Here is an 11,841-nt window from a genome sequence, read left to right on the forward strand (position 1 = left end):
GGTTTGGCCATTTTTGATAAAGAAACTTAGGATAATCTATTTGGTTTTAATCTGTTTTCTCAAAGATTTTCTCCCATGAGGCACTGTCTAAGGGAATAATTTTCCTTCTGTCCAGAGGAGTAAATGAGGTTTCTCTCGTCTTCCTCTCTTCCTTGTGAACACAAGACTGAGTGTTAGTTAACAGCGCTCATAGCTCAGAGGAGAGTTTTTAAATAGTGGCGTAGCTGATATTTGGGGCCCGGTAATTCTTTATCATAGTGGCTGTTCTGCAGGGTGGTGAATGGCTTCATTGGCCTCCACCCACTGGAAACCAGTAGCAACTTCCCTCTGGCTGCGGCTGTGAGAAGTGTCTACCAGATGTCCTCTGGGGAGCAGGACTGTACCCCAGTTTTGAGGGGGTGGTTGTGCATCTTTCCAGTTGTTCTTTGAGTCTGAGGAAGGAGCAGGTAGCCACCCAGCTTGTGGGACCAAACCCTTATCCACCTGGTCCAGAGACCTCAGTCTCCCAGGTTCCTCCAAGACAGTGGGACTACTTTGGCCCTCTCCTGCCTGGGCTTCCTTTCCACCCGCCTGTTTTTCCCTTGCCCCTGTGGTTTGCCTCCTCTCTCACTGGTGTGAGCCTTCCCTTCTGCTTGCTCCTTCCACTAGGATAGAGGTGAAGGCAAGAAGCCGAAGCTCAAGGACCACTCCCACTGCCACGCCCTGGAAGCGGGAGAAGGTGTGTTCTCAGCCCATTGATGCCTGCGGGACTTGGTCTATTGTCCTAGAACACAGGGGCTCTTCTAAAGCCAAGTGGCTAGTAGGTTTTACAAAACAAACTCACTCAAAGTTTGCTAGAAGGAATATGGGCTGTTTCACTGGAATGAGGAAGACTTCAGGATGCATTGTTATATTGTTAGGTACCCTGAAGTCAGAATGGACCCTCTAGTGGGGTTCTGGGGGGGCAGTAAAGTACACAGGAGGAGACCGCCCATCCTTCTCCCGCAGAGCAGCTGGTGGTTTCAAACTGCATGCCTTGGGATTGCAGCACAGCTTCTTACCACCAGATGACCAGAACTTCCTAGATCTGCGTTGTAGTTGTGACTCATAGCTGACCCTCCAGCAGGTTTTCAAGGGCAGTAAACTGCACAGGAGGAGACTGCCCATTTTTCTCCGCTGAGCAACTGGTGGATTCAAACTGAATACCTTTGACATGGCAGCTCAACTTCTTACCACTTAAGGCACCAGATCTTCCAGATAGGCATTCGGTTCCCCTAAATAACCTTAAGGGTTGTGGAGAAGGGGAAGAACTACCCTTAACTCTGATGATCTGGGAGACCTACTTTAATTCACTGGGAAGAACGACTCTGGACAGGCTTGTCTCTTCCAGTGGCCTTGTGAGATGTGGCCTGTGCCATCCCTGAGATGCCCCAGAGGCTCTGGTAGAGATTTCTCCATAGTGCCTTGGTCTCCCTGACATGCTGTGAACTCTGTGTGTAGACCTCCACCCCAGCCATAGGGAGAGCACCTCTTTCTTTTGATGCCTCATGTGAAACCCTTCTTCCTCCTTCCCTCACAGAGTCGGGGTGTCCTGTTGGAGTTGATGAGTGCTGTGGAGGAGAACTGCTCCGTCCTCCCTCCCAGCCACTGACCAGCCATAGTGGCCTCCTGAGACCCCACCTTCACCTCTGCTTGGAAGCTGTGGGGGAATGAGCCTCCTGCGTGCCCCTTCTGTCTATCCTTAGAGGACCAGATCGCTGCTGCTGCCTCTTGCGATATAAAAGCAGAAATAAAGTAACTGATTCTGTTTTCTTTTCCTATAAGATAACTTCCCTCCAGCTTTTAATATAGTGATGCTTCCTGCCTGGGCTTTTTCTTCTGTGATCGACTTTTCCTAGTCATGGGGACAGGCTCTGATTGTTGTATGTGCCCTGGTATGCTGTGGCCCAGGTTGCCCTGCCTGGAGTCTGCAATGTGTGCTTCATCCTTGACGTTGGAATTGTCCCCTCTAATGTCCTTCTTAGGCTCCTCTCCAGGCTGAGTGTCAGGACTCCAGCCTCTTAAGTAGCAGACTCTGATTTTTTCCACAGGGAAAGTAGTTTTATATTCACATTAGTTTCTCCATAATTAAGTTTTAATTTTTTTTAGGTTAGTATATTTATGACTCCAGTAGTTGATCTGTCCAGGGCCTTATCCAGGACCTGGTTTTATTTTTGTTCTGAGTATCTATATATGTTTTAATCACCCCTCTTACCCGATGTTGTCCTGCTACTCTCTTTGGGCCTGCATATTCTTTGCCTTACCTCCAGCATCTTGCTTTCTGTTTGTCCATTATGGACCCTTGGGGTTTGCTGAAGGAACTAACTTCTTCATGAGGCAGAAAAAGGAGGACAGATGAGATGGGGTGGGGCCCATGGCCTCTTGTGCTGGGTGACAAGCTGCCTCCGGGAGCCTGTGCCCTCTACAGTTCTGCAGGATAGGAGAGGCAGGGCCAGGGAGTCCTGTCTAACCCCTTCAGTTAATCTGCCTTCTCTTTTTGCTTCTTAAGGATCTTCCCAGATGTAAAGGTTCCTCCCCAGTCACGCCTGAGGTCAGACCAGTATCCAGTAACTTGGGAACACTAGTTCATTCCATCAAGGCCCCGGCCTGAAGAGACCCCAGCCCTGCCCTACCTGCTTTTGGGGCAAGGCTTCAGGTGGGTCTGGGGCAGGTGGGAGAGGCTGGTACCTACATGGAAGCCCTGAAGAGACTGGGAGGAGCTCAGGCTTCCCTGTTTTCTCCCTCCCCCAGGTCTTGTCTGTTCTGTTGATTCATCTCTGGATAACTCATGGTGTGAGTTGCCACTTGCTGGCTCAGGTGAGCTCTTCAGAGCCCAGCTCTTCAGGTCTCTCCCCCAAGGCCAGAGGGCACCTGCCCCTGTGTCCACCGAGGTGCCGTACTTGTTGCTGACCTTCTAGAGGTTCTCTTCTCCAAGGCCCCACTGCTCCCTGTGCACCCACAGCTGTTGGAGCGTGACCACCACATCTCCTCCTCTGCTCACTTCCTCGGACCTCAAGGAAACACACCCCGCTCCACAATGGCAGCAGAGACCCTCAACTTTGGGCCTGAGTGGTAAGGCCAGTGTCCTTCGGATGGCGTGGCAAAGTTGCATGAGGAGTACCACACTATCCTGTCTTATTCCTCCCCTCTGTACCTTTCCTAGGCTGAGAGCCCTATCTAGCGGGGGCAGTGTGGCCTCCCCGCCCCCATCCCCTGCCATCCCCAAGTACAAGCTCGCTGACTATCGCTATGGGCGAGAGGAGATGCTGGCCCTCTACGTGAAGGAGAATAAGGTGGGTGCGCGAGGTGTACAAGCCAAATGGTTTGTTGACCTGGGCTGGTGAGGAGGGCTCAGGAGCATGTGGGTTTACACCTCACCCCCCCATCCTTGCCCCAAATGCTAGGTCCCTGAGGAGCTGCAGGACAAGGAGCTGGCTGCAGTGTTACAGGAGGAGCCGCTGCAGCCTCTGGCACTGGAGCCTTTGACTGAGGAGGAGCAGGTGGGGCCGGGGCTTGGCGAACGAGGCAGCGGGGGTTAGAGGAGGGGGACCGACACTGTGATGATAGATGGTGGAGGTTGGTTCTGCACAAGGGCTGGGTGGAGGCTTGGTGCCTGGTCCTCACTTCTGTCCCTGGCTCCCTCCTCAGAGAAACTTCTCCCTGTCAGTGAACAGTGTGGCTGTGCTAAGGCTAATGGGGAAAGGAGCTGGGCCCCCCCAAGGCGGCACCTCCCGTGGCAGGGGCAGTACGAGAAGCCGAGGTAGAGGGGGCTGTTTATATCTTCTAGGGGGTGGGCAGAGTTTCTCTGGTCATTCTCCATTGTTTAGTTCTCTGTATGCACCGCATCCCTTCTCCAGGCCGTGGCCGAGGTGACAGCTGCTTTTACCAAAGAAGCATTGAAGAAGGCGAGGGGGCCTTTGGACGGAACCCCCGGGAGATCCAGCGTAGCCAGAGTTGGGATGACAGGTGTGGGCTGAGGCAAAGCAGAAAGAGCTCCAGGGTTAGGTCTTAGCGGGTCCTGTGGAGAGAGGCTGCGGTCTGTGTCGCTCACCAGACTGCCACGTGAGACCTCATCAGAGACCTCCATGCCCCTTTCCCATCTCGTCCCATTCCTTTCCAGTTCCCTTAAGATCCATTTGTCCCTGTCACCATCTGCTCTGTGCTGCAGTGGGTTCCCTTCCAAAAAACCTGACTTTTCCCTAGTTCCTTCTGCCCAGTCACCTTCCTCAGATAGAACAGACAAGGTGTGCAGAGATCATGTGGTTTGGGGAGAGGGGAGCTGGGCTGCCTTGACTAATGCCTGTACCTTCTGCAGAGGCGAGAGACGATTTGAGAAATCAGCAAGGAGGGACGGAGGTATGGAGGGATGTGGAGGGGTACGGGGAGGAGGAAGCATGGTAGAAGTGGAAGGGCCCAGTTGTTGTTGTTGTTGATATTAGACGTACTGTCGAGTCAAGTGAACCCTGTCCTGTTTTGCAGTCTTCGTTTGTGATCCCTCTGCTTTAGTCAGTCAATCTTTGTTGAGCATCTTCCTTTTCTTCATTCCCTCCATCTTTTCAAATTTGATGTCTCTCCCCGAGGACTAACCTACCTAACAGCATGTCCCAAGTATGTGACACAAAGGTTCAACATGCTTTCTTCTAAGGAGTACTGTGGTTACACCTTCTCCGAGACCTGCACTCCATGGAACAGTCAGTGTGTTTATTGGGGAAGAGGGCAGGCCAGGAGACCTGGAGCTGGGCTCTCCACTTAGCAGTGAGGTTAATAGTAGGACTCTTCCAGGGGCTGTGGCTGCCCTCCTGCTAAGGATAACCCCATTTCCCCCCACAGCGCGGTCTGGCTTTGAAGAGGGGGGCGCAGGCCCTCGCAAAGAGCATGCCCGCTCAGACAGTGAGAACTGGCGTTCTCTAAGAGAAGAGCAAGAAGAGGAAGAGGAGGGCAGCTGGAGAGCAGGGGCAGGCCCCCGACGAGATGGGGATCGCTGGCGTTCAGCCAGCCCTGGTGAGATTGGGGTGGGCTTTGCACTGGGGGGAGGCAGGAACAGTCTCCCGAGGGTGGGGTCCTAGTGGCCGAGAGGAGGGAACAGAGAGCCTTCTGGAGTGGGGGTGGACAGGAAGTAACCCCGGAAATAACAGTAGTTAGGGGTATCCTGGTGGGCAGCGGAAGAGTGGAGACTTTGGCTTGACTCGGGTACCGATTCTCCTTCTCCTCCAACTTTTCCTGCCCAGATGGCGGCCCCCGCTCTGCTGGCTGGCGGGAACATGGGGAACGGCGTCGCAAGTTTGAATTTGATTTGCGAGGGGATCGAGGAGGGTGTGGTGAAGAGGAGGGGCGGGGTGGGGGGGGCAGCTCTCATCTGCGGAGGTGCCGAGGGCCCGAAGGCTTTGATGAAGACAAGGATGGGCTCCCGGAGTGGTGCCTGGACGATGAGGATGAAGCAATGGGCACCTTTGATGCCTCTGGGGCCTTCTTGCCTCTCAAGGTATCAGTGAGGAGGCGAGGGGGAGATTTTTCTTAAGAGGTTGGTGGGCTGGGTCCTCTCGCTCGGACCCATCCATTCTCGGCCCCCCTGACCTCCCATCATCTCCCCTGACCTATGCAGAAGGGCCCCAAGGAACCCATTCCTGAGGAGCAGGAGCTGGACTTCCAGGGTCTTGAGGAAGAGGAGGATGAGCCTTCAGAAGGGCTGGATGAGGAGGGGACCGAGGCAGGTGAGTGCTTGGTAAGGGAGGAAGAAGCACAGCGGTGGGCAGGTGGGCAGGGGTCCCTGACCAGACAGTGCTGGCTGGTCCCCCACCTGTAGGGTGGTCCCCCACCTGCTTCGAAAGGAGAGAAAAGCAGGTGCTGGCAGTTCTGGGGCCGGAATCCAGAAACAACAGAGCTTTATAAAGGCAGCGTGTCAGATACACATCACACAGTCAGAGTGACCTTTTGAGAATCCTTTGAAGAGCCCTAGAGCACAGAACAGGCTCCCCGGTATTTATATGTCGTCCGGTACGGTGACAAGTCACATGCAGCATGTGGCCTGAATTGTACAGGGCGAAGCTGAGTGAGCGCTGTGGGACTAGTGGTGCTGAGTCACCGAGTATTAGTTGAGCTGACCAAAGGTAAATGGGCACTTGATGGACCCAGCCGGAGGCCCAGGCTGGGGCCGCAACTGGAGAGTTTGTCTTAAATAATTTTTTTCTTTTTCTCAGCATGACCTTCTGATGTAAGCAGGTCTTAGGCAGTACAAATGGTTTCTACTTGATTATAGGCTGATAATTCAAATCCATGTAGAGTTAGGGTAGTCTGCTCTCTGCTTCCTTAAGGATCGCTGCCAGGCAGACCTCATAGAGCAGATCTGCTGTAACAAAAAAGATACTATGAATTGGAATTTAAAAAATATTTTTTTTTAACATCTGCCAGCTCTCTGCTTTGGAACATTGGTTACTGTGCTTCTCTTTCAGGTGGGAAGGAACTGACCCCCCTGCCTCTTCAGGAGAAGTCCAGCTCCCCTTCCCCTCTGCCCACCTTGGGCCCTCTCTGGAGCACTAATGGGGAAGGTGACGAGGCTGTGGAGAAAGAGCAGCCTGCAGCTGAAGGTAACAGAGGGCCGGGCAGCTCCATCTGTGTGGCCGGATTGGAGAGGCTGCTCCGTCTCCTCGTAGAGAGGAGAAGGGGGGGGGGGGTTTGTTTTGGTCAAGTTTTTTTTCTAGAAGTAGCTAAAGATTGTTTTTCTCAAATGGTGGTACATAGGCCAGTAACTTCCATTTTTCACTTGTAGGAGATGAGACGAGGGGAATCCAGCTTAGTCATGCGGTAGGCTCACCTCCCGGCCCACCTGGAGACCTGGAAGACGACGAAGGCTTGAAACACCTGCAGCAGGTGTGAGGGGGGACTGAAGAAAGCACGAAGGCACTTTCCCTGTAAAGGGATAAAGATCTGTTCTTCCTTCTGTCCCAGCCCCAGATTCTAAGCTTTCCCCCAGTCCTGTCTTGCCACATCTCTGGCCTGACCTGAGTCCAACCCCAGCCCCACGCTCCTGTTGCTGTGATTGGGCGGCTGAGCCGGGCCTCTCTTGTCGGCCTCACAGGAAGCGGAGAAGCTGGTGGCGTCCCTCCAGGACAGCTCCCTGGAGGAGGAGCAGTTCACAGCCGCCATGCAGACACAGGGCCTGCGCCACTCTGCAGCCGCCACCGCGCTCCCTCTTAGCCATGGCGCTGCCCGCAAGTGGTTCTACAAGGACCCGCAGGGGGAGATCCAAGGTACCTGTGGAGGGTCAGCAGGAGGCATGCTGGGCCATGGAGGTCCTGCTTTTGGGGCTCTCGGGCTTGTCTCCTCGCTCCAGTGTCTTGTCTCCTGCCCTGCTGCCCTCTCCTGTCCAGGCCCCTTCACAACACAGGAAATGGCAGAGTGGTTCCAGGCCGGCTATTTCTCAATGTCACTGCTTGTGAAGCGGGGCTGTGATGAGGGTTTCCAGCCTTTGGGTGAGGTCATCAAGATGTGGGGCCGTGTGCCCTTTGCCCCAGGGCCCTCACCACCTCCGCTGCTGGTGAGCGTGGGAGGGGTGATCCTGGGGATTGAGGGGAAGGCCGGAGGAGGGGGATGAAGCTGCCAAGTCCCCAGGAGCGGCCACCATGCCCCGTCTCGCACCGTTCATACTGGGATTGCTTTCACTCTCTGTGTAGGGGAACATGGATCAGGAGAGACTGAAGAAGCAACAGGAGCTGGCAGCGGCTGCCTTGTACCAGCAGCTGCAGCACCAGCAGTTTCTTCAGCTGGTCAGCAGGTACAGACGAGCGCCCTGGGGGAGCTGGAGTGCAGGACTGGAGTACTGGCCGAGCCTGGCACCAGCCTCTCCCGCCCGTTACTGTGTCCCCGTAGCCGACAGCTCCCACCGTGCACGCTTCGGGAGAAGGCAGCTCTGGGAGACTTGCCGCCGCCACAGCAGCAGCAGCTGACCGCATTCCTGCAGCAGCTCCAGGCTCTCAAACCCCCCAGGTCTGTGGGCCCGTTGCTCTCCTTGAGATTCTTTAGGGAACGTGTGTGAGTTCAAGACCCAGGATGTGGCAGAGGGAGAGGGAGAAGGAGAGGAGTCCACGTAGGGCCTGAGAATTGATGGTTTGTTCCTCAGAGGTGGGGACCAGAACCTGCTCCCGACCATGAATCGTTCCTTGTCGGTGCCAGATTCAAGCCCCCTTTGGGATGTACATACCTCAGCCTCATCACAGTCAGGTGGGTGGCTGGCCAGATCTCGTCTCTCCCAGTTCCTTGCCCCCACCTGTCCAGCACTACCTCCCCTGGAAGCCCCTGGGTGAGTAGGGTACCCCGGGCTTGTCCCACCCCCCGCAGTGCTGTTCTGTTGATGTTTTGTGGATGAGCCAGACCATTGGACGAAACCAGAGGGGCCAGGGTTCCTCCTGAAGCTGCCTTTGTGCCTTGCAGGTGGTGAGGCCAGTCTTTGGGACATACCAATTAACTCTTTGACTCAGGGTCCAATTCTCGAACAACTCCAGCTGCAGCATAAAGTGAGTAAGCGGTCTAGGGGCTAGAGTCCCGGCGTTGAGGGCGGGACGCACTGGCCTTTCCCAGGCGTCATGCCTACCGTCACTGTCCTACAGTGCCAGTTCCAGGAGCGCAGAGAAGTGGAGCTCAGGGTGAAGCGAGAGGAAGAGGAGCGGAAGCGCCGGGAAGAGAAGCGGCGCCAGCAGCAGCAGCAGCAGCAAGAGGAGCAGAAGCGGCGACAGGAGGAAGAGGAGTTGTTCCGACGCAAACAGGTGGGGCCCGGGAGAGCCCTGTAGGCTGCCTGCGCCTGAGCCTGGCCGGCCCTTACCTGTGTCTCTGGTTCAGGTGCGGCAGCAGGAGCTGCTGCTCAAGCTGCTTCAGCAGCAGCAGGCCGTGGCTGCCAGCGCCATCCCCCCAGCTCCCAGCTCCCCGCCCCCACTCTGGGCTGGGCTGGCCAAGCAGGGACTCTCCATGAAGACCCTGCTAGAGCTGCAGTTGGAGGGCGAGCGGCAACTCCACAAGCAGCCCCCACCTCGGGAGTCATCAAGGGCCCAGGCCCCCAACCACCGCGTGGTAAGCAGGCCACACCCTTGGGAACCCGGACCAGTCAGCTTCCTGGGTGACATGGGGGATAAAGGGGAATCACTGAACCCAGATATTTGCATCCCTGGCCTCTTACTTCACTCTGAAGAATCCCTTTCGCCATAGACTTCAGTTTGCCCAGCCTCTGCCCCTAAACCAGTCCCTCTGCCTGGCTTTCTTGGGTCCCCTTGTTTGGACCACCCTGATTTCCTGCCATCTGTAGCAGCTTGGGGGCCTGGGCGCTGCCCCCCTGTCGCAGTGGGTAGCTGAGACCGGGCCACTCTGGGGCGGGCCCGACAAGAGTGGGGGCAGCAGCAGTAGCCTGGGACTCTGGGAGGACACCCTCAAAAGCAGCAGTAGCCTGGCCCGCAGCCTCGGCCTAAAGAACAGCCGGAGCAGTCCATCTCTCAGGTAGGTGCTGGGCCTGGAGGGCAGGGGCTGGAAGCACACAGGACACCTGAGCCCGGTTGTTACTCCTAGCTCCCTTTCCCCTCAGTGATTCGTACAGCCACCTTTCCAGTCGGCCCGTGCGCAAAAAGACGGAGGAGGAGGAGAAGCTGCTGAAGCTGCTGCAGGGTATCCCCAGGCCCCAGGACGGCTTCACCCAGTGGTGTGAGCAGATGCTGCATACGCTGAGCACCACGGGCAGCCTGGATGGTACTAGAGGCTGGGCAGAGGGCTGGCTGGGTGGAGAAGGGGCCCTGCTGAGTAGCGGGTACTGGTTGGGCAGGAGGCTGGATGGATGGGGTGGGGTACCTGCTGAGCAAGGGGGTACTAGTTGAGCAGGAAGCTGGCTGAATGGGGTGATGGGCCCACTGAGCAGGGGGTGCCAACTGGGCAGGGGGCTGGGGTTCTAGACCTGAGTCAAGTGGGCCTTGCTGCTGGCCCCATTCCACCCCGTAGTGCCCATGGCTGTCGCAATCCTTAAGGAAGTGGAGTCTCCCTACGATGTCCATGATTATATCCGTTCCTGCCTGGGGGACACACTGGAAGCCAAAGAATTTGCCAAACAGTTCCTGGAACGGAGGGCCAAGCAGAAAGCCAGCCAGCAGCGGCAGCAGCAGCAGCAGGTAGTTTATTGAGGCCTTGGCTGGTGGGTGGTGCAAGGTGGAGTCGCATCAACAGCAGTAGCACCTGGCTGGGCAGGGAGGGAGGTGTGTGGCCTTGCCACCTTCCCTCTCACAGTGCTTCTCCTCTGCCCTGCAGGAGGCTTGGCTGAGCAGTGCCTCCCTACAGACAGCCTTTCAGACCAACCACAGCACCAAGCTCGGCCCTGGGGAGGGCAGCAAGGCCAAGCGGCGGGCACTGATGCTGCATTCGGACCCCAGCATCTTGGGTAGGTTAGAGGCTGGGAAGGGGCAGGAGGCTCCTCCACCAGCCCAGCAGGAAAAGCCCAGGGACGTGCTCCAACCCCGCTTCCTCCCTGGCTTCAGGGTACTCCCTGCACGGATCTTCTGGTGAGATCGAGAGCGTGGATGACTACTGACCAGCCTGGCCCACACCAGCCCCCTGGGTTGTAGGCCAGGGGCAGCGGCAGCAGCTTGGACCCCTGGGTCCCCAGCCTGCAGGCTCCCCACGAGGAGTGTAGGAGGAGGCAGGGGCAGGGTCCCCAGCACTTGTTAACAAACAACACGACGCACCTTAACTCACCCACCACGAGGCACTTTACAGATTGGGGGGAAGGGTTTTTTGTTTAGTTTTTGGTTGGTTGGTTTTTTTAAAAATTTTTAAATAATGAAGAAAACGTTAGGAGAGACAATAAAAGCTACAATCTAGGCTCTAAATACCCATCCCCATCTCTGGGGATAGTGAGGTGACAGTGGAAGGTCCACAGAAGTTTTTTTTTGTTTATTTTTTGGGGTTTTTTTGTTGTTTTTTTAAGAAAAAGAAAAAAAAGAAGAAAAATAGTAAGAAAAAAAGGAGATTGAAAGAAAACAAACACACTGTTAATCTTTGGGCAGTGGGGATATAGGCCCCCCGAATCTGTCCTGCCTGCCCCCCTGAGGCTGTACTTACCCTCCTTACCCCTGGAAAAAGGACCTTGGGGTAACTGGAAGCTGGGGGGCCAGCAGTTTGCACAGCGAGGCCCCCTTGGAGCCCCGCCGCCGGACCCGCTGTGAACAGCTCCCGTATTGCTATGACTGTGGCAGAGGCGTCCCAGGTGGGAGCCAAAGTAGCCCCTTGGCTTTGCTGCTTTGGGGGAAAAGTTGCACAAATCCGGTTAGCCGCCTCCACTCCCAGGCTGCGTCCTGCTCGGGCTGGTAGGGGTAGATGGGAAAGGGCAGGCCAGTGCCAACCTCATCTGGCCGTGGGCGGTGGAACTTTGTTTGACTCTGGCCCTGGTTTGGGCTTCCCCCACTACTGCCATTTGGGGGGACGGCTGAAAGCCCGGCTCCCTGCCTTGCCAGATGAATGTATTCTTTGGGCCACAGCCTCTGCCTCACCCGTGAGCAGGGCAGGGCAGGAGCAGAGGCATCTTCAGGAGCCGCAGGTACCTGACAGAGCTGAGGAGCTGATGGACTGAGTCGTTTTCTCCTATGAAGGGGGGTAAGGGAGGGGGGCGGTGCGGGGGAGAGGGTGGCAGGAGGGGCGGTGGTAAAGGGAGCCTCCTCCCTTCTGCCCGCTGAGTGGGCTGTATACCCTCTGATGACCAAATGGGAGAGGAGCGACCTCCTTCTGCTTCTCCCGCCCTTGACTAGTTTTTAATGCTGAATGGGTTGGAGGTTGAGAATGGAAACTCCTGTCTCCTCAGTT

General features: G+C 56.0%; 1 protein-coding gene across 1 annotated transcript; it reads left to right on the forward strand.

The window, feature by feature from the left end:
* The first annotated feature begins 3,052 nt into the window (after positions 1 to 3,052).
* GIGYF1 (GRB10 interacting GYF protein 1) lies at positions 3,053 to 10,573 on the forward strand. Its single transcript, XM_006896460.1, has 24 exons — positions 3,053 to 3,090; positions 3,182 to 3,311; positions 3,423 to 3,518; positions 3,667 to 3,778; positions 3,876 to 3,984; positions 4,334 to 4,374; positions 4,849 to 5,019; positions 5,247 to 5,500; positions 5,621 to 5,729; positions 6,468 to 6,602; positions 6,788 to 6,885; positions 7,094 to 7,265; positions 7,386 to 7,552; positions 7,689 to 7,789; positions 7,885 to 8,001; positions 8,135 to 8,235; positions 8,446 to 8,528; positions 8,628 to 8,777; positions 8,851 to 9,078; positions 9,311 to 9,498; positions 9,584 to 9,744; positions 9,991 to 10,157; positions 10,297 to 10,423; positions 10,521 to 10,573. The coding sequence occupies exons 1-24, from the start codon at positions 3,056 to 3,058 to the stop codon at positions 10,571 to 10,573; spliced, it is 3,105 nt and encodes a 1,034-aa protein (XP_006896522.1). The 5' UTR covers positions 3,053 to 3,055.
* Positions 10,574 to 11,841: the final 1,268 nt, after the last annotated feature.

Source organism: Elephantulus edwardii, unplaced genomic scaffold (assembly GCF_000299155.1).
Source record: "Elephantulus edwardii isolate Elephantulus edwardi_28Jun2011 unplaced genomic scaffold, EleEdw1.0 scaffold00186, whole genome shotgun sequence".
Taxonomy (NCBI): domain Eukaryota; kingdom Metazoa; phylum Chordata; class Mammalia; order Macroscelidea; family Macroscelididae; genus Elephantulus; species Elephantulus edwardii.

Bases quoted from the DNA above. Each gene is read 5' to 3' on its own strand.
- GIGYF1 (XM_006896460.1), top strand. From the start codon at position 3,056: ATGGCAGCAGAGACCCTCAACTTTGGGCCTGAGTG. The intron at 8,002-8,134 runs GTCTGTGGGCCC...TTTGTTCCTCAG, and splicing joins CAGGCTCTCAAACCCCCCAG to AGGTGGGGACCAGAACCTGC. The intron at 8,529-8,627 runs GTGAGTAAGCGG...CTACAGTGCCAG, and splicing joins AACTCCAGCTGCAGCATAAA to TTCCAGGAGCGCAGAGAAGT.